Source organism: Rousettus aegyptiacus, unplaced genomic scaffold (assembly GCF_014176215.1).
Source record: "Rousettus aegyptiacus isolate mRouAeg1 unplaced genomic scaffold, mRouAeg1.p scaffold_m13_p_10, whole genome shotgun sequence".
NCBI lineage: Eukaryota > Metazoa > Chordata > Mammalia > Chiroptera > Pteropodidae > Rousettus > Rousettus aegyptiacus.
The window spans coordinates 82,673,020-82,693,008 of record NW_023416285.1 but is presented as its reverse complement, the minus strand read 5'-3'; the positions used below and the strand labels follow the sequence as shown (position 1 = coordinate 82,693,008).

General features: G+C 37.1%; 1 protein-coding gene across 1 annotated transcript in view; it reads left to right on the top strand.

The window, feature by feature from the left end:
- The first annotated feature begins 2,445 nt into the window (after positions 1–2,445).
- The window catches only part of LOC107503348 (ankyrin repeat domain-containing protein 26-like), a 44,593-nt gene continuing 27,049 nt past the window's right edge, over positions 2,446–19,989 (top strand). Inside the window, exons 1-8 of the mRNA XM_036226635.1 lie at positions 2,446–2,772; positions 5,708–5,822; positions 5,979–6,152; positions 7,687–7,793; positions 9,063–9,200; positions 11,206–11,276; positions 12,237–12,270; positions 14,224–14,296. Of these exons, the coding sequence (XP_036082528.1) occupies positions 2,531–2,772; positions 5,708–5,822; positions 5,979–6,152; positions 7,687–7,793; positions 9,063–9,200; positions 11,206–11,276; positions 12,237–12,270; positions 14,224–14,296 (954 nt within the window). The 5' untranslated portion in view covers positions 2,446–2,530. The remainder of the gene's footprint in view (positions 2,773–5,707; positions 5,823–5,978; positions 6,153–7,686; positions 7,794–9,062; positions 9,201–11,205; positions 11,277–12,236; positions 12,271–14,223; positions 14,297–19,989) is intronic.

Here is a 19,989-nt window from a genome sequence, read left to right as displayed (position 1 = left end):
CAGAAGCAATAGCAAAATTAACCGCAAGGAACATAGTTGATGAAAAATTAACAATAAGGAAATGATAAACATATTTGTTGATGCAACAATGAAATATTGAATAGTGCTTTCTAATATTGCAAGATAGTGAATAAAATATAGGAATACCTTTTTATACACCATTAAGGGAATTTCGAACTTTTAGGTTAAGTCTAGTAACTAGAATAATGTCATCTTCTTGGTTGAAGAAGCAATACCTATGGTCTGAATGAAGGCCTGGGAAGAAATGATTTCTTGTGAAGATGAAATATTATTGTGAATAAAATGTGGGAAATCCGTAAGACATTGGAAATACTGTTTATAAAAGCATTATTTCATGTCCGTCTGTTCTTTTATCTTTCATGTATTGCACATGTTCTCCTAACAAATACACTGTAAGATGTGTATCTACATAGTCTACCAGATGTTTCCAATATTTGCCTAGCATCTTTATCCCAGTAGCCAAGAGTTTCAGTAACAGTGACCATAGCCCTAACCATAATCTGAAAAATAGTCTTGATCTGCATTAAGATATGGTGTCATGTAGGGATCGTCACTTGCCACATTTCAAAGGTCTAAACCTTCCTATTCTTGGAAACACTCAGATACACTGCTCAGGCCGAACAAGATGTTTAGAAGCACCTGCAGACCCTTGGATTCAGTGCTTGTGAGCAAAGGGCCAAAATGGTCTCTTGGAGCATCAGAAACACTCTTTGCTGGAAGGAATTTCTGAAAACTCAGAAAACAAAGTAGCAACAATCGAATTCTTTCTGTTTCAAATGATAGATTGGAAAGGTGATATGTGCTCTTTCCACTAGATGGCAAGTTTACACTCTTATTAAGGGCGTATGATTTCTAGTTAATGGCATTTTAGGTTCAAATGTACATGAAACTTAAATGCATAAAATTCTAATGATGGTCTTACCATGTTACAACATAAGAGTTCATCTCAAGAAAGTTTTCAAAGCTATTACTAATTGGTCCTTAATTTTTAGCTATAATCTTTCATAATTTATTTCTAATATTTGATACATAGCCTTTAATTTGTTTCTTTCACTCGACATAGGATTTTGTTCAGAATGTCTAATGATGTCTATGTTGAATAATCGTATTACGCTTATATGATCTATGCTGCTTGGTGCTGGTAAGTTCATTTATGTATTTTCCACCCTGTTTTATAGGGCAAAATGATTAAATACTCACATGTTGTCAAAATCATTGTCCAGACAAATGTGACACTGCCAAAAAATGACCTGCTAATAGTATCGTGATTCATGGACTGATCCACTTAATCTGAATTCACACTGGGAAAGACCATTAAAGAATTTAAGTGACAAATTTGAGATGGGTTGTAATAAAAATTGTATGAAATTGAAGGATTCACTGAATAATATGGTTACAGTTGCCACAAATTGACCAACTAATAAACTACCAAGTAAAAGAATGGGAGGGTACGTCTCGCCTAGCTGTTCTAGATTGAATTAATTGATGAAATCAAGGGGCAAAGGAGCAAACTTTGCGCCCTTTTTAACATATATAAGTAGAGAAATAGTTTTCTATGCTCACAGGCCTTATTTAAAAATCAGATAAATACAAAGTGGATTTTAATATTCTCAAGTTGCTTTGGGTCTATGGAAGTCTTCGATTTTGAGGTTAAAAATAGAACATTTGAAAGTATGAAGTTATGTTTGTGAACCATGCTTTTAAATGCTTTTATAACTTATAAATAGAAATGAATAGATTTCACATTTTTAAGATACGGTTAAGATAGTTTTTCTTTCTCATTTATGTTTTTGCTTAAGGGTGCTGCCTCTTTCATATTTGCTCATCTATTTCAGGGCTCACGTGAATGAGCAAAACACTGGCCAGTTCCCACGAACAACTGAAGGCAACCAGCGCTGGCTGCAAGCAGCCTCTGGGACTGGAGACACCTGTGCATCTCAGGCGCTCTGGGCCCCATTGGCCGTTGGGCCTCCGCGCGCATGGGCAGCGACATCATCAACTGCCAGGCGCATGCTCGCTTGTGTTGCTTGGTAAACGTTATTGCGGCTGAAAGATTCGAAAGTGCCTAACTGCTTAGTTACCCTGCTGGGCGGTGGCAGTTGAGAGGGGGGTGGCGTTGGTGGTGAGAGGCGGTTGGCGTATCTGGAGGCTAGAAGCCCAGGAGGAGGCGGAAAGCAGAGAGGGTGCTGAGGGGCTCTGAAGCCCAGGGGGAGGCGGAAAGCAGAGAGGGTGCTGAGGGGCTCTGAAGCCCAGGGAGAGGCGGAAAGCAGAGAGGGTGCTGAGGGGGCTCTGAAGCCCAGGGGGAGGCGGAAAGCAGAGAGGGTGCTGAGGGGGCTCTGAAGCCCAGGGGGAGGCGAAAAGCAGAGAGGGTGCTGAGGGGGCTCTGAAGCCCAGGGGGAGGCGGAAAGCAGAGAGGGTGCTGAGGGGGGCTCTGAAGCCCAGGGGGAGGCGGAAAGCAGAGAGGGTGCTGAAGGGGCTGTGAAGCCCAGGGCTCTGCATAGTATTGGCCATGAGAAAGTTTTTTGGCTTTGGGAGTCAGAAGGGCAACTTATCCTCAACCAGCCAGCAGAGAGATGGTGCTGACACAGTCATTGAATATAGTAGTAGAATCAGCTCAGAGCCCAAGTATCACATCCGAGACAAAGATCTCGGAAAAATTCACAAAGCTGCCAGCATAGGCAAAGTCAAGAAAGTGCAGAAGATTCTCTTGCTCCAAGAAAATGGCCTGAATGACAGAGACAAGAAGAACAGGTAACAGGGACTGTGAGGCCAGTGGCTATGGGCGGGCCTGGGGTGGGGGTGGGGGGACCTGGGAGAAGGACTCACCTGCCAGGGCACAGCCGGGTGGAGCCCCCGGCTCAGCAGCATCTCGGTAGTGGGACCTTACCTGGGCACCTTACCTGCCCCTATAGGACACTTTACAATTTAACTAAATATCAGAAATAGAAACACAATTAATTTCGATGTTCACATTTTTACCATAATGTTATATACTATAGAAAAAAGAATAATGAGAAAAATAATTCCTATAATAGATCAACTTGCATGTTAAACATTCTTCAGATAACATCTAATATCCATTTTATACCAGTGCACACCTATGGATGTAGGGTCTTTACTGAGAGACCTTAGATGTGAACTTGGAAGTGGGAAGATGGCTGTAGTCTGGAATAGGAAGACTCATTTTCTCAATATATGTGCTCTTCCTATATAAATCAGTTTTACATAAACCAACTAAAACTATCATGGTTTAATATTTTTGAGTACAAATGCTGTCTTTTATTGATGAAATGAAGGATATTTTTGTGTAGTAGACAAAGACTGGCCCACATACAGGTCAACATGGGCTATAAAATTACACAACTTATTTGTTTACTATGTGGAGGAAATACAGATAAGTGATTGGAACAAAACAGAAAATGTCCAAATACCCGAATATATGTATGACTTTAGAACTTGTTACTGGTGAGATTTCCTGTTAGTAGAAAAGTTGAAATTATTAATAAATGGTGAAGTAAGAACTGTGAAGGATTTAGAGAAAGCAGCTATATATGCATTTTTTTTTATCACAAGTATAGGTACTAGATAAAGTATAGGTAAAATATTTGAAATATGTGAAGTGAGAAAAGTACCAGAGTAAAACTCAAGTGCATTTTTTTTTTTTTTTGGTGACAATGACTTCTAAAAAAGAATTCTGGAGGTTGGTTGAGCAATATAAAAAGTCAAAACCCTCTGCGTATCTGAAAATAATATTAATTAAATAAAAAAAAGTTCTTGCAAAATACTAAAAATGTATGAATATCAGAGAAAAAGTACATCTTCATTTTTTACAGAAGGTTTTTGAAATCGACTAGGAAAAAAACCTCTCATTTGAAATTAGATAAAGTAGAAATTAATTGACAAGCAAAGGTGTGCTCCGTTAGATCAGAAAGAGAAAAATAATCGCTTTTATTACACATACACGCCAACAAACTGTTAGCCAAAAATATGTGGAAAATGTAATAAAATTTGTTTCTGGGTATTTGTATTATAAGTGAGATTCTCTTTCCCTTTTCTAAAAATCTAATTTCTACAATGAACATGAAAGCAATCCTAGGAAAATTTGATTGTTAATGAAATAATCCTGGATAAGAGCTGGAATATGAATCTTGTACACACAAAAATAATTTCATACTATTTTTTGGAATGTTTTTGAAAATTAGTATTTTCTGACCATTTTTAGAATCTTCAGAAGGGAAACTTTTTATCTGTGCCTGTCAAGTTTATGTACATATTTCATTATTTAGTTGTTTTTATTACATATAAAGCTTTATTACATATGATATGTAAACAATTATAGATTAGTCATCCTAGTTGTGTCCTTATGAAATTAAAAAGTAAATGTAAGTGATTACTACTATTGCAGAAGTATTGCTTTACTTTATAAAAGTTTTGTTTATACGTCAAACTCTGCAACTATAGTTATCCATGTTTTCAATCTATTTCTTCATCAAATCTAACCTGAATACCTATTTTGTAGCAGATGTTGTTTTCTCAGGACCCTTTCAGTATGTCTCTCAGGCCCTTTTCATCCTTCAAAACCTCATGTTGTCCAGTATGAGCCAAATGAGAAATGCAAAATTGAAGTCTTAGGACCTAATCTCAATTGGAGCCTTCCCCCCCTTTTTTGAAAAATATTTCTGAAGGGAGGACCTTGTGAAAGAGAACCTACACTGGCCCCTTTGCAAATGTATCATATTTTAAATTCTAATATTGGTTATTGAAAATATCTGATTTCTATATTATTTCAAAGTCTAAATATGGAATTAAATGAGCCATCCCTGTTCATTTGAGTCCTGAGTTCCCTTTCATTTAAAATTTCTGGAAAGACAAAGTGAAAGTTACTTGAAAACAGTTCTTTTCCTGTTTTGTTTTGTTATTTTAGTCTTCTTTTATCATAATGCTTTTAAAAACTAAAGTTTACTTCAATGCCAACCAGATGTCCAGAACCGCAATAGGTTGTTATATCAACTATTATTTCACTTAATGTAAGGCACTGTGGGTAACGGTATGATGTCCACTGTCTTATGCACCTATAAGAAACTGTTAAAAATGCAGACAAGTATAGGTGAAAGGCATCCTGCATTATAAACTGCATTTTAGTGGTAGAGATGTTAAAGTGTGAGAACATTGAAATAATATGTTCTTTCTAATCCTTAAGACATATCTGCAATAAAAAGCATAATATCATGTTACTATTAGAATGTTGTCTTTGTAAAGTAGTCATAATGGTAATAATTATAATATTTTAGCTAATAATATTGAGCTGTTTTTTTGTGCTAGGAATTGTAGCAAACACTTTGCATAGGTTCTCATTTAAGCAAACAACAGTGTCCTGTGAGAAAAATCACTGTTTTAACCTCCATTTTGTTGATGAGGAGATTGAGACACAGAAAGGCTCAGTGATAGCTCATAAGTGACAGAGTGATAATAGGATCACAGCCAAGTAGAGCAGAATCCCCAGGGCACCACTTTCATTACTGAGGTGAATAACAGGAGCTAATAAATACTGTACTTACTCCAGATAAAAACTAAATATTTGTTTCGAAGGCATAAGAATAGCATATAATGTTTATAATTACATGAATAATAGTGTGTTTGGAGATGGTGCACTCCAGTTTCCTAAAACATCTGCTCACTTTCACAGGACTGCTCTACATTTGGCCTGTGCCAATGGCCATCCAAATGTGGTAACCCTCTTGGCAGACCGAAAATGCAATCTTAACCTCTGTGACAATGAAAACAAGACAGCTCTGATTAAGGTACAGAGACCCAACTCTGTCAACTTGCGATGGATTTGATTCAATTATGGAGAATGAATGAGTTTCTCTCGTTAACTATAATTAATAGGAGAAACTCATGCCATGTTTCCTTGAAATCTAACATTTACAGTCTACTTTTTGTCATAATACCGACAGGCCATACAATGCCGGGAGGAGAGATGTGCAACTATTCTGCTCGAACGTGGTGCCGATCCAAACATAATGGACATCGATGGCAACACGGCTCTGCACTATGCTGTCGCTGCTCAGAACATGGACATGGCAGCGAAGCTGCTTTCATACAATGCTGACATTGAAGCAAGCAACAAGGTATGGATCGACTAACAGGATTTATAAAAGATTGGAAATACGTCTTTTTGTTTTGTTTTTTGTTTATACTTTTTTTAGTCATAAGCATTGTATTTCTAATACATATACTCCATATTATACATCAGACCCTTTCACCATGGAAAGAATGCCAAAGCCAAGTCAGGGAGGGCATGAGAAAGGTGTTGTCCACGGAAAGGGCCAAGCTATGTCTCCCAGCTCTTGCCCTTCCTCCCCAGAAGGAAGGACTTACTGTTAGTGCCTGGGAGTGGGTGGTAGCCTCAAATGACTGAAAGCCTGGGGGCCGTGAATTGATGGAGGGGGCTGGCTGCAACGGAGGCAGGGGCTGAGGAAGTGGGTTCCTCTGGGGATGAGGAGAGAAGGAATGGAGAGCTAGCCCCCAGCAGGGGATGCTGGGTGAGTGCCAGTGGGAAGGAGAAACTGCAGGCCACAGGGTGCAAACACTGCAGAAAGCCAAGGTTCTGAAGGTTGGAGCAAGTTGGTCAGGTCATGTCTGGACCCTCAGCAAAAGCATCCACAGTGCTCATAGCCACCCTGCCAGCCATTTAGTGATTTTCAAAAAGGTAGATATGCATTTGGGTCTCAAGATTATCTTTATAATTGAGAATGAAATTTCATATTGTGCTTTCTAGATAAAAATCTATCATCTTCTAATCGGAGAAAATCCATGGACCGTTTAATTGAAGCAATCAGTTCATTCAAAGCCCATGTCTTTTTACTTTAGAGTCCATTTCCTTAGTGACCCTTTCAGAGCAGGGGTGCCTGAGGCAGACACCTGGTGTCCTGATAGCATTGATAGAAGAGAATCCAGCAAGTTTGAGAAACCTTCACGTCTGTTGGAAAGCTCACAAAACTGTATCCCTGAGACACTATAATTTCTGAAGTGTTAATGTTTGCCATAAAAATAATATTATAAAATTGAGATAAAGACACGTTAAACATTTTTTTTTTTTTTTTTTTTTTTAAGTACTAAGCATATAAAGCATATTCTGTCATCCTCCTCAAACCCAGGCGATCTCTCTAGAGTCTTTCTCCTGGGGCACAGTACTTAACTTCTAGTCAAGTTAAGTATGATTTAAGAAACACTACTCCAGTGATAATCATTTAAGTTATTAATTCAATAAAAGTACTTTAAGTGTATACTGTTATGTTTTAGAGTTTGGAGATACAGAGATAAAAAACAGCCCCTGCCCTCAAAAAGCTCTTTGTTTAAATGCGGAGCCATATAATAACTATTGAATACTACGATAGATAAAGCATGATAGAAGCCAGGATTTTGGAAGCAGTGCTTGTCAGTGTTTGAAGAGAGTTTTGGAGAATGATGTTGCAGTAAATGTGTTGAAGGGCAGAGGAAAGTATTTTAAAGAGAAAGAGCAACAGGAGACAGCCCAGAGGGCTACTTGTTCTTTACTTGCTATATTATATGTTTATGTTATGAAGATCTTTTATAAGTTTTAAAATTTAGTTTCGAGATACGTAATCTCTTAAGTTATAAATGGTTTTTGCTGTCTTACAGGATGAACTCACACCACTTTTACTTGCTGTGAATGAAAAGAAACAGCAAATGGTGGAATTTTTAGTAAAGAGAAATGCAAATGTACATGCAGTTGATAAGATGAAAAGGTATAGTTGTGCATTCTTTTTTTTTTTTTAACCTTAATATTGTTCTAGAGTGGTAACTATCAGGTCAGAAAGATAAAATTAATAAGAAGAGGATTAACTTATTCTTATGCAGTGAACGGTATTAGGACATCATTCATTAGGTGGAAAAGTCATTCTGACTGGCCAACAGGAAGAACAGGATACTGTAGCATTCATAAACATATTTATTTACAATGTTGACTGATGTCATTTGTAATCTAATATTTTTGGTCTTATGATCTTATTATATTAGCTCAAAGGATTTCAAAAGAGTTTTATTAGTTTTATATTGGACTCTAACTTTTACTGTACACTACAATTATGGAACCTAGTCTCTCTTACAGTTTTTTTAACCTCTACTTCATGTACAGTTTTACTTAAAAAATGCATATGAAACAAATAGGACTTGATTTTGTCTTTTGAATAATTTTTTTGCTTTAAGTTGCTTTCTTTGAAGAATACCAATGTTATTCCTAAGTCACTATGAATTACTATCCCAAATACAATGGGTTCATTAGTTTTAACCTTTATCATTTCTAGTATACTTCGATGTTTTTATTTTTAATTGGCATGGGTAGACTGAAGAAAGATAAATTTACTTGAATGAACGTTCTCTTTAATAAAGACAAGTCCTAGGTGAGCGCTAAAAATGATGGACTTTCGGTTCACAGAAGACTGGGATCGATGTCTAGCTTTCCCACATGCCAGGAGTGGGACTTTGGTAACATTACTCATCATCACCAAATATGTCTCTTGAAATGAAAAGGAGGATAAGAATATATCCACAAGAATGGTGTGTGTTAGATTATTTAGCATTTACTTTAGTGCCTAGCACATGCTTATCAGTATCGTTAACTCTAGGACAATTATTGTTATAATAATTATTAATATTATTGTCTAGAATCTGCAAAACACCTTTTAGTCACCTGACTTCTAGCTGACTTTGAGATACAATACATGAGACTAAGGACGAACAGAAAATTGTTCATTTAAATTGTTCACCTACTTCAGATAAGACCCCACCATAGTTTCCTGTCTATTGGAAAACTTTCTATGTAAACCCCAAGTGGACAAGAGGCTTCTTTTTTGTCCCTTCCTTATACTTGGAGGTTATTTACAGAGATAAACTCTTTAACATGTAAATGGTCACTTCTAGGCAGACAAGTGAGCTATAAATTTGATAAATATATCAAATTTGCTGTTCAAATAAATTAATATTCTAAAAGGTGAATTATCTCTCTGTTATTTTAGAACTTCCCTCATGCTTGCTGTAAATGATTCAACCTCAGATATAGTCAGGCTTCTTCTTCAGCAAGGTGTCGACGTCTTTGCTCAAGATAACTGGGGATGGACTGCAGAAGAACATGCTTTCAAGAGAGGCCATAACTTGTAAGTGTTTACATTAAATTGTTAGTTATCACAAAACAGGTTTAAAATAATTTGCTGTTACTTCTTACATAACAGGTGAGATGTCACAGGTTGGCTCAGGCAGTTTGGGAATGGCAGTGAGTCGGTGTCCCTCCTCAGACAGAGACCAGTTAAAGGCTGGACAAGTTAGAAGCAGCAGTGGGTACAGATTCCTTATCTCAGGACTTTGAATCCTTTATCCTTTGGGATCCTAACATGACACATTTGTATCCCTGTGCATGGGATACAATAATGTCTCTTCTCTCAATTGTTATTTGGAGTCTTGAAATGTGAGTTTAGCAGAAAATTCTGTGTTTTGGGGAGGCAATCTCCTATATTCTCCCCCTTGAATTTTTTAAGCACTTAGGATTCCCTAAATCTAAGGAAGACAATCTGTCACTCGTCAGATGGAGATGTAAAGAAGGACAACTTAATCAGTGTGTTGTGTCCATTGATTGTATTGCTTCACAGTGGCTCTTTGAAAGTGGTCCTGGGGTCATGAATAACCTTTGCTCCCAGGTTGCCCTTGCTGATCCAGATCCCTTAGTCTGCATGGTGATCCACACACACTTGGAGTTCAATATTACAATATTTTTCAGTTTACACACATGTGCTTTTTGGCTTAGCCACTTTTCCAAAGCACCAGCACCCTGTTCTGGCAGCTGGTCCTCCAGGCCTTGGCCACATAGCCCTTCGCCCTGCACTCATAACCTGTGTGGAGCCACATCCGAGCCCAGACCTTCAGGATGTGTTACCCTTTGAGCAGATTCTTTGCGTTTTCTGCTAGCAGATACTAGTTGGTACCAAGAGGTTCAAATAATGCTACAGGAAAAGGTCAGCTTTTTCTCTTGTTTGTTACCAGATATTTACACCAAGGCCACTTGATGTCTTGTAGAATACCTCTTAGGTTATAGAAGGTCCCATGTCACCCTCCCAGAGTTGTAGGCACCAACTTGTCCAAGATTCCATAGATAAGTTTGGCCCCTCAAGTGATCTGTTTTCCAGAATAATGAAAATCTCCCAAGTGACTCGAATTAACTTCAGGGTTCAAAATGTTTGCACTTATGCCTCCCATGGAAGCCAGTCAACAGAAAGCTCTGAATCTTAAGGATGTCGTTTGGCATTAAGATATCTCGGTCCCATCCATAACTCATCAGTACTCATGTGTATAAGTAGGGTCATATCTTCCAGCTCAGTTGGGGACAGACAGGGAGATTAAGCATCGTTCTAATATAGATCAGCTAGTTCAGCATTGGAGTCGTCAGAGAAGGGACAGTAGTAGTTTAAGCCTGATCTTGACCTCTATTAGATTTCTGTCCTTGGTATGAAGAGCTACAATCATAAGGGACACTTATATTGTATGATTTAATGAGGTAATATATTTATAAATACATTTAGTTACATATTATATAGTAGTGGAGATACCTTGAATTACAACCCCCAGAAGAAAGAACAGCTGATGACCAAAATTAATCACATTTTCTGAAAATTGAAACATTTGAATGTTAGCACCTATGAGAAACACACACTGGGGTTTATTCGGGATTCCAGAATACTTTTAACAAAGTTCAAGAACAACTCCTTCCATTACCTTACTATTTCTCTGAGCATCTTTTTGGTGTAATTATCTCATTCAATCCTCCTAACAACCTTGTAAAATAAGGCAGTAAGATCCTTATTTTATAGAAGAGAACTTGGAGCCACAGACAGGAGGCTTGTTTGAGAACAAATAGCTATTGTTTACAGAATTAGGACTTCTGGGTTCAAGACACTTGCCTTTACATTAAGCTACGTCGAATTAATTGTCTGAACTCTACTGTCCTCAAGTCATGACTGGTCGACCTTACTTTTTTTTCCTGCCTTAATCACATGCTTAATAAAAAGTACATAGAACTTACAAACACTCTAATAATTTCATATATTTGGTAAATGTTTTTTATTTCAATGTAAAGATAGTAACATTATTTATCACCTTTTTCGTACACAGCAATTACAAACTGATTCATGATTATAAAGTAGGAGAAATTTGTAAACAATTTTCTCAGAATAAAAATCAAGGTAAGACTTCTGATAGTGAATTACTCTTGTTGGCTTTACTACACATAAAATTAATAAAAAAGTAGTATTTTCTCAGAATTTCTTTCTTAATAGCCTAGTATTGAGAATACTGTATAAATTAATTGTAGATAATTAAAAATGTGAGACAGTATTGTCCGAAAAGAAATTCATTTAATTAGACATGACACCTAAAATCCAATGTGATATTTTTGTGCAAATAAGGAAAAAACTTTAAATGTATGTGTTACATGTTTCCTCTGTAATCATCTTGTAACAAATTGAGGTTGTTGTAAAATATCGATTTTTGTTGAATTTTACAGCAAATAGATTTCATTTAGAAGTGAATAGTTGTTTTCACATAGTGATTTGTCTCACTAAAAATGTCACTAAAACTAGAAACTCAACAACAGCTTCCTGGTACCACGATCAAATAGCAAACAGCGGAAATAGGGCCAATAAGGGTCTGTTTCCCACATTTTGCCGTGCTGCAAAGGGTAATGCCTAAAGACCAAGCTTCCTTAGGATAGGGTGTTTTGTCCTAAACAGAAAAGTCTTCGACGAAGAGCTAGAGAAGTTGCATGTGTTATAGCCAAATGAGTGTACTCTCTAACTGCTCTTAATGGCAGATGTCCTGAAAAGTTATGCTATTTACATTTTCTGTCAGTTTGATAGGGTTTGGTTAGAATTATAAAATCTCTGTAATTAGCAGCTCACCTGCAGGTATGAGATTTCGATAAATTCCATTCTTTTTTTCTTGCATTATACACACACATAGGTGGGGAAGTAAAAGTTATTAACATATTAATTGCCTACCTCTAGTATCGTTAATATTCACTCTAGCATAGTCTTCAAGTCTGGTCCCAAAGGAATACTTTTGAACACAGTGTCAGTCTAATATGTTTTAAGTTCTGTATTTTTCTATTCTTGATTTCAAAAATATTTTACTTTTTTCTTTAATAGCGAGTGAGCATTCTGAAGGAGCATCTGTACACAGGTAGGATTTTATGGATTTTTAAAAATTATGTGTTAACTAAAGGAATACAAAGTAAAGGAACTAACACTTGTTGAGTGTTCTGCTCTGGGCAAGACACTGCATTATGTGCCTAATATTTGTTCTCTCATAGTGTCATCATAATAGCTTTGCAAAGCAGCTTTGCTATTACAGCCTACTTTTTATTAATTAGGCAACTGTGGTTCAGGGAGGTCAGTGAATTGACACATGATTACATACTTAACAAGTGGCTGACCCATGATTTGACCTTCAGTCAGCTTGATTCCCAAATCCATTGTCCTGTTTCTCAGCCTATACTGATAAGTTCCTGCGTATCACTTGCATCATAATATAGTTGCAATCAGATCAACTCAGAGAGTCCCATTTACTTATTTGTTACTCCTGATTTAGAGTTTTCCTAAGAAGCCCAGTTATTCCAAGAATTTGTCTTAGTATCCTTAACAATTGCAGGGGTAACTAGCACCTCGTTTTACCATAGAGCCCTTGGCCTTTCATGGACAAGGCCTAATCAGGCCAGTGTTTATAGGTATAATGATATCTACTCTTCTTGAGATGAATTACTTTTCTGTAAATGAAGAATATCTCTACGTAGACAATGTTATGTTAACTAAATTAAGCATCTAATTTGAGGTTATTTCTAATTGATTTTCTCTACTTACTGACTTCCCAGGCTAATACCTTTCCTAATTTTTTGCAAAGGTATGAAGATTTTTTATTTTTTTCCTGGAGAATGTTTTTATTCTTCCATGCATTTTCTTATTTTTTTACTTTCTTCTCTACTTTTCTTGGTGTTTCAATTGTTCTGTTATTTTTTTCCACTTCTGCCAAATGTATTCTCCCTTTTTTCAATAGACCGAATCAAAAGCACATAGAATTTCAGGGGTTTAAGGAATCTTAGCAATTAATTAGTCAAAGAACCCTCTCGTACTTCAACAGGAGTTTAACATACTGTCCAGTGGTTATTTACATGGAGAGTTCGAAAACCAAACACATTGGAATTAGTTTTGCGTATAGAATAAATGATGAAAGTGAGATTTAAATTCAGGTTTCTAAGCCCAGGATTCTTTTTCTTTATCATCCTGCAGGTAGGTGAGTTAATTTTAGTAAGGTGGGGACAATGGGTCTGGTGAACTCAGTGGACCAGGGTAGGAATGGAATTAGCAGGGGAATCCAAGTTTCAAGAGGGAAGGCATTGGGCGACTCATTTAACTTGTTTTCCAGGAGCAGGACATGGAGGGCGCCTACTCTTGGTCAGTCGAGCCCATCCTAGTGTCAGGCAACTGCGCCTTCAGAGGCAGAAGATTTAAGGTTGGGGACTGCCATGGAGCCCTGCAGAGAGGGACCTGGGAGTGGGAAGGATAATAATAGCATGTACATTTATTCTTTGGCTTTTGTACATCCAACTTTCAGACATTTCAGCTATCACATTGAACTCCATGTACTGTTTGAGGGTAAAAAGAAGGAAAGGGGCCACCTTAAATAGTGGTTTCCATGCTAAAGAACCAAGACGGCCATTTTCGACTAACACAGAATAGTTTGAACCAGGGAGAGACAATGGAGAAGGGACATTGTATCTTCCTACCTTGATTTAGGTTGTCAGATTTGTTGTAGTTCAGGTTACAAAAGTTACATCAACTATGATTTAAAATTTCAATTTAGCCTGCAGGACTTTTGGTTAAAACAAGTACTCTCAGGTTTGGACAATAATTGGATGTCATTTTTCATTATGGGAACTTTGTGTCTTCATCAAATATTTTGTAACTTAGGAGAAGGGAGGCAGAAACTGATAAGTAAAAGCTTTATTTAAAACAGGTTCAATTTAATTATATCAAGAAACTTTGTTTAATATACAGGTAGCTGACTATTCACTCCTTTTTTGTTGTTCTTTTAAAGACATGAACTTACTTATTTTTATCATATATTTTTACTCTCAAGTTGTTTAGTAAAACCTGACACGGAAGATTCATGGCCTGAATCAGATGATGAAGACCTCTGTTTTGAGAAGAAGGTAAAGTGCTCTTGCATAAAATTAATTTTGCTATTCTGAATTTAGTTTTGTGTAGGACTTACTTGAAAATACAGCCATGGTCTGCCTATCATTGTTTGAGTTTGTAATGGAAAATTGGTCAGAACAAATAGTTTTATAGAAATATGAATATGAGTTTTTTTCTTTTTTTCCTTTAGTAATTACTGAAGATGGGGGCTGAGAAAAAGAATGGGCTTAGCAAATATATAGGGATAGGAAAATTATATTTGAAAAACGTTTCTCTCAATGGAGGAGAAATAAAATTTTGTGAAGGGTAATGATTCTTAATGTGGCTTAAATTATACCAACATGACTTTTATTCATGCCAAAATGAAATCTTTAATGGATTCAATTATTTATTGTAATAATCATGAAGTTCATTGTGCCTTTCAGTTCCAAAATTATACAGCATGTAATATGAAGGGTTTTTTTACAGTTTTTATTTTGGTATGATATAGTCATTAAGAGGAAATTTTTTTGTTTGTTTCTATCTTGGGTTTTGTACTCTAAAATAAAACTAGAAATTATGGAAATTTAGAAATGTATGTTCTCTTTCTCAAAACCCATATCACAAAGGGATTCCACTATGTTCTAAGCCATTGCATTAAAAATATATTTAAAAGTCTTCATGTAATTGAAAATACATGTTTGCCTTAAAATGATAACCATTTATGGAAGCAGAGATACCTAATAACCATATGTTAATACTTTAAATTTCATTTTTGTTGTTTTTAAAAAATATTTAATTTCAATTACATTTGACTTTCAAAATTGCGTTAGTTTAAGTTGTGTAGCCTAGTGTTTAGGCATTTATAGCAGGGGCCTCCAGCCCCTGGACTGTGAACTGGTGCCAGTCCATGGCCTGTTAGGAACTGGGCTGTCTAGCAGGAGGTGAGTGGCAGGCCAGCAAGTGAAGCTTCATCTGTATTTGCAGCCGCTCCCCAGCGCTAGCATCACCGCCTCAGCTCCACCTCAGATCATCAGGCATAGATTCTCATAGGAGCACTGGTCCCTGGTACCGAAAAGATTGGGGACTGCTGAACTATTGAGCTTACAAAGTGATCTCCCTGATAAGCCTAGTTACACCTGACTCCATACACTGTTAAGGCAATATTATTGACTATATTGCCTATGCTATATTTTACATCTTCATGACTAGTTTATAACTACCAATTTGTACTTTCTAACCACTTTAAATTTTTTATACAGTTCCCGACCCCCTCCCACCTGGCACCATCAGTTTGTTCTCTGCACTTATGAGTTTATTTCTCTTTTGTTTGTTTATGTCATTTTTTAGATTCTACAAATAAGTGAAATCATATGGTATTTGTCTTTCTCTCATACTTATTTCACTTAGCCTAATACCCTCTAGGTTCATCCATGCTGTCACAAAGAATAAGATTTAATTTTTTATGGCCAGGTCATATTTTATATGTACCATCTCTTCTTTATCCAGTTATCTATCAATGGACTCTTAGGCTGCTTCTCTATCTTGGCTATTGTAAATAATACTGCAGTAGACATAGGGATGCATATATCTTTTTGAATTAGTGTTTTGGATTAATTGGATAAATGCCCAGGAGTGATATTGTTGGGTCATATAATAGTTCTATTTTTAATTTTTTGAGAAAACATACTGTTTTCCATCATGGCTGCACCAGTTTTCAGTCCTACCAAAAGTGCACAAAGGTTCCCTATTTTTCACGTCCTCCCTAACACTTGTGATTTGTCGATTCGTTGATAGCCATTCTGGCACTCATAAGGTGATACCTCATTGTGGCTTGAATTTGCATTTCTCTGATGATTAGTGATGATGAGCCTCTTTTCATATGTCTCTTGTCCATCTGTATGATCTCTTTGGAGAAGTGTCTTCTCAGATTCTCTGCTCATTGTTTAATTGGATCATTTGTCTTTTTGATGTTAAGTTGTATGGGTTCCCTATATAGTTTGGGTGTTAAGCCCTTCTCAGATGTTTCATTGGTGAATATCTTCTCCCATTCCTTAGGGTGTCTTTTTGTTTTGCTGATGGTTTCCTTTGCTGTGAAAAAACACTTTGGTTTGATGTCACATGTATGGGTTTTGTTCTCTTATCTATTCAGCCACCCTGTGTCTTTGGATTGGAGCATATCATTCGTTTGCTTTTAAAGTAATTATTATTAGCTTTGTAGTTATTTTGATTTTATTATTTGTATATTTGATCTTTTTTTCCCCCTTCTTCTTCAAGATGTTCCTTTGACATTTTTTGTAATACTCCTTTGCTAGTGATAAACTCCTTTAGCTTTTTCTTTTCTGGGTACTTCTTTATCTCTCCTTCCATACTAAGTGATAACCTTTCTGGATACAGTACTCTTGGTTATAGGGTCTTGCTTTTCATCACTTCGATTACTTCCTGCCAATTGCTTCTGGTCTGTAAAGTTTCTGCTGAGAGATCAGCTGACAGTCTAATGGGCACTCCCTTGCACATAACTAAATGCTTTACTTTTGCTGCTTTTAAGAATCTCTCTCGTCTTTGCCCATTGGCATTTTAATTTTGATGTGTCTTGGTGCAGTCCTCTTTGGTCTGGGATTCTCTTGTGATCCCTGGGCTTATTTGTCTATTTCCTCCTTCAGGTTAGTGAAGTTCTTTTGTCATTATTTCTTTAAATATATTTTCAATTCCTTGCTCTCTCTCTTCTCCCGGTATCCATTTGATACAAATATTGGTATGCTTGATTTATCTCAGAGTTCCCTTAATCAAATCTCTCTCTTGTTTTTTCATTTTTCTGTTCTTATTGGGTATTTTCCACTACCTTGTCTTCCAAATCACTAATGTGATCCTCTGCTTCAACTAATCTGATATTGATTCCCTTGAACAAATTCTTCATTTTGGTTATTGTCTTCTTCATTTCTGACTGGTTCTTTTTTGTGGTATCTATATCCTTTTCATGTTCTATCCTTTTGTTGAATTTCTCACTGAGTTCATCTCTTCTACCCCTAAGTTGATTGAGCATCCTTACAAATAGTATTTTGAACTCTGGTAGATTGCTGGCCTCCATTTTGGTTAGTTATTTTTCAGTTTTTTTTTTCCCTGTGCTTTCATTAGAAACATGTTTCTTTATCTCCTCATTTTTGCTGTCTCCCTGTGTTTGTTTCTACGTATTAGGTAGGTCTGTTAAGTCACTTAGTTTTGGCAGAGTGGCCTTATATAGTAGGTGTCCTCTGGGGGCCAGTGACAACATCTCTTTGTCACCTAAGCCCCGTGCTCCAGAAGTGCCTCTCTTGTGAGTTGTGTGTGCCCTTCTGTTGTAGTTGAGCCTTGATTGCTTTTGGTATGTGAGTGTGTGGAATTGACGCTCTGCTACTAAATGTGAGGAATGGCTGTGACTACAGTGGATGGGTTGTTTTGTGTGAGATTGGCTGAGGCAGGCCTCTGGTGCCTGATGAGTCCGTTCCTTGGGTGTGTCACGTGTGGAGCTGACTGTGTGTTGCTCTGGTGTGGCCTAGTCTGTGGACTAGGTATGTTGGTTCTTGAACCTCTTGTAATATGTCACGTGTGGAGCTGACTGTGTGTTGCTCTGGTGTGGCCTAGTCTGTGGACTAGGTATGTTGGTTCTTGAACCTCTTGTAATATGTCCCTGTGCAGGCCCAGGTCAGCTGCTGCTGGTGCCTGACCTATTGTTACCTTGTAGGAGCTACAAAGTGATCTGTAGCTACCTGTGCTGGGCTTGGAGGCTCTTGGGAGAGGCTGTGCTGCAAATGGAGGCCACTTCCAGCACTGCTGGGTTGGCGGCTGCTAAGCAAGGTGGTACAGAGCACACGGAGGCCAGGTGCTACATTTTGAGTTTTGTAGACCTTTGAGAATGGCCAGCCACCTGCGAGTTAACAGCCATTGGTCCTGTTTAAGACCTGTGTGTAAGTTGAATGGGGCCAGTTCTGAGAGAATCACCAGGGTTGGGGGTTTGATGGACACTCAGATTTGGAGCCTGGCTGCACCTGCAGGCTGGGTTGGGGAAGGTTCAGCAAAGCAGCTGTGGTGCCAGCCTGCTAGCTGTGTGGGAAGAGGTCTACACAATGAAACAATGTCACCCACCTATTGGTATAAGGAGTTAGGGCTCAATGAAGGAACAAAAAGAGGGAGAGAGCTGCCCTTTCAGCCCTTGCCCTGAAGCTAGGCAATGCAGTTCCTTTCCAGATATACCTGATGTCTTTCGAGCTGCTGCTCAGTACTGGAGCTCGGAGCTTGTGCCTCTGTCAGGCAGTAAGTCTGTGCATGGGCCCTTCATGAGAAACTCCTGGCACTCTAGCGGCCACCCATCTCACCTGGACTGAATCCCTGCTGAGTTTTACAGCCAGATTTTGTGGATACTTCCCTTCCCAGTACTGATGCTCCCACCTGGGAGTCTAGTGTGGGGCTAGGATGCCTCGCTCCTCAGTGTGGACCTTCACAGCTGAGCTATCCCCCCTTGTTTTTAACCGCCACACGTGGGTATGGGTCCAGCCTGTTCCAAAGTCTCCAGCCTTTTACCAGTCTTGACTTGGTTTTTCTGTATATCCTTAGATATGGATTCTGTTCAGCTAGTCCTCAGGTGGTTCTCAAGGCTGGTCGTTCCACAATTTAATTGTAATTTTGATGTGGCTGTGGAAAGAATCAATCATAGCATTTACCTACTCCACAAGCATAACAGAAACCAGATACTTTTGTACTGTAGGTGTTAAAAATGATCTATCTAGAGTCCATATATCACATTCTGAAATTTCAGATATTTTGTTATAGTTATTTAAATACTCATTTAAAAATACTTGAATCACTATAAGCTACTAGAGGTTAGGAAACATAATCATGCATATCCTGGAGGACCTAGGGTAAGGTCTTGTATGTAAGAAGCATTTGAATAATTTAAATATAAAAAAAATGAACAAAGGCAAATAGTGTTTTGTGTAATAAACTGATACCAGTCATATATAAGGCATCAAATATCAAAATAAAACCTATTTGAATACCTAGAAATAAGGCTTAAGTTATATTCCTTTTTAATGTGTAAGACTTATAAATTCAATTGAGTTATATTGAGGAAATATGGCATAAATAAGAGGGAAATAAATAATAAGTGATAAGGTAAGAAAGTAGGATATTTTTTAGTATCTTTCAAACGTGAATTTAGGATTCTAGATTAAAATTGTCAGCCTTTACTTAGCCCCAGCTCATATTACATTAAATATATATTTTCAAGCCATACATTTCTTCTTAGAATTATTTCCTTAAGTGGAAAGTAGATGTGTTAGGAACATTGCTTTTTCTAGTTTATCTCTTTAGTGGTAATTTATAGCTTTCAGATCATCATAGATGACCATGTTCAAATAATTGAATGACTTATTTTATACTGACACAATTAAACTTTTATTACTGTAGTATTTATAAACAAATAATCATGGAGCAATATAAGTATTATTACAGAGTATCCTATGAACAGAAGCCTTGTTTTACATATTTATATATGTTTATAAATTTTACGTATATTTTTTCATGTAATATATATGTACGTATTTGATCAAATTTTCTGTTTATATCTAACATATAGTTTATATATAATTTATGTATATATTTTTATAAAATAATATATATTTTAACATGTAATAGAGTAAAAATATATAAAGCAGAGGCTTTTGTTCTTAGTGTATTCCAGAATATATTGATG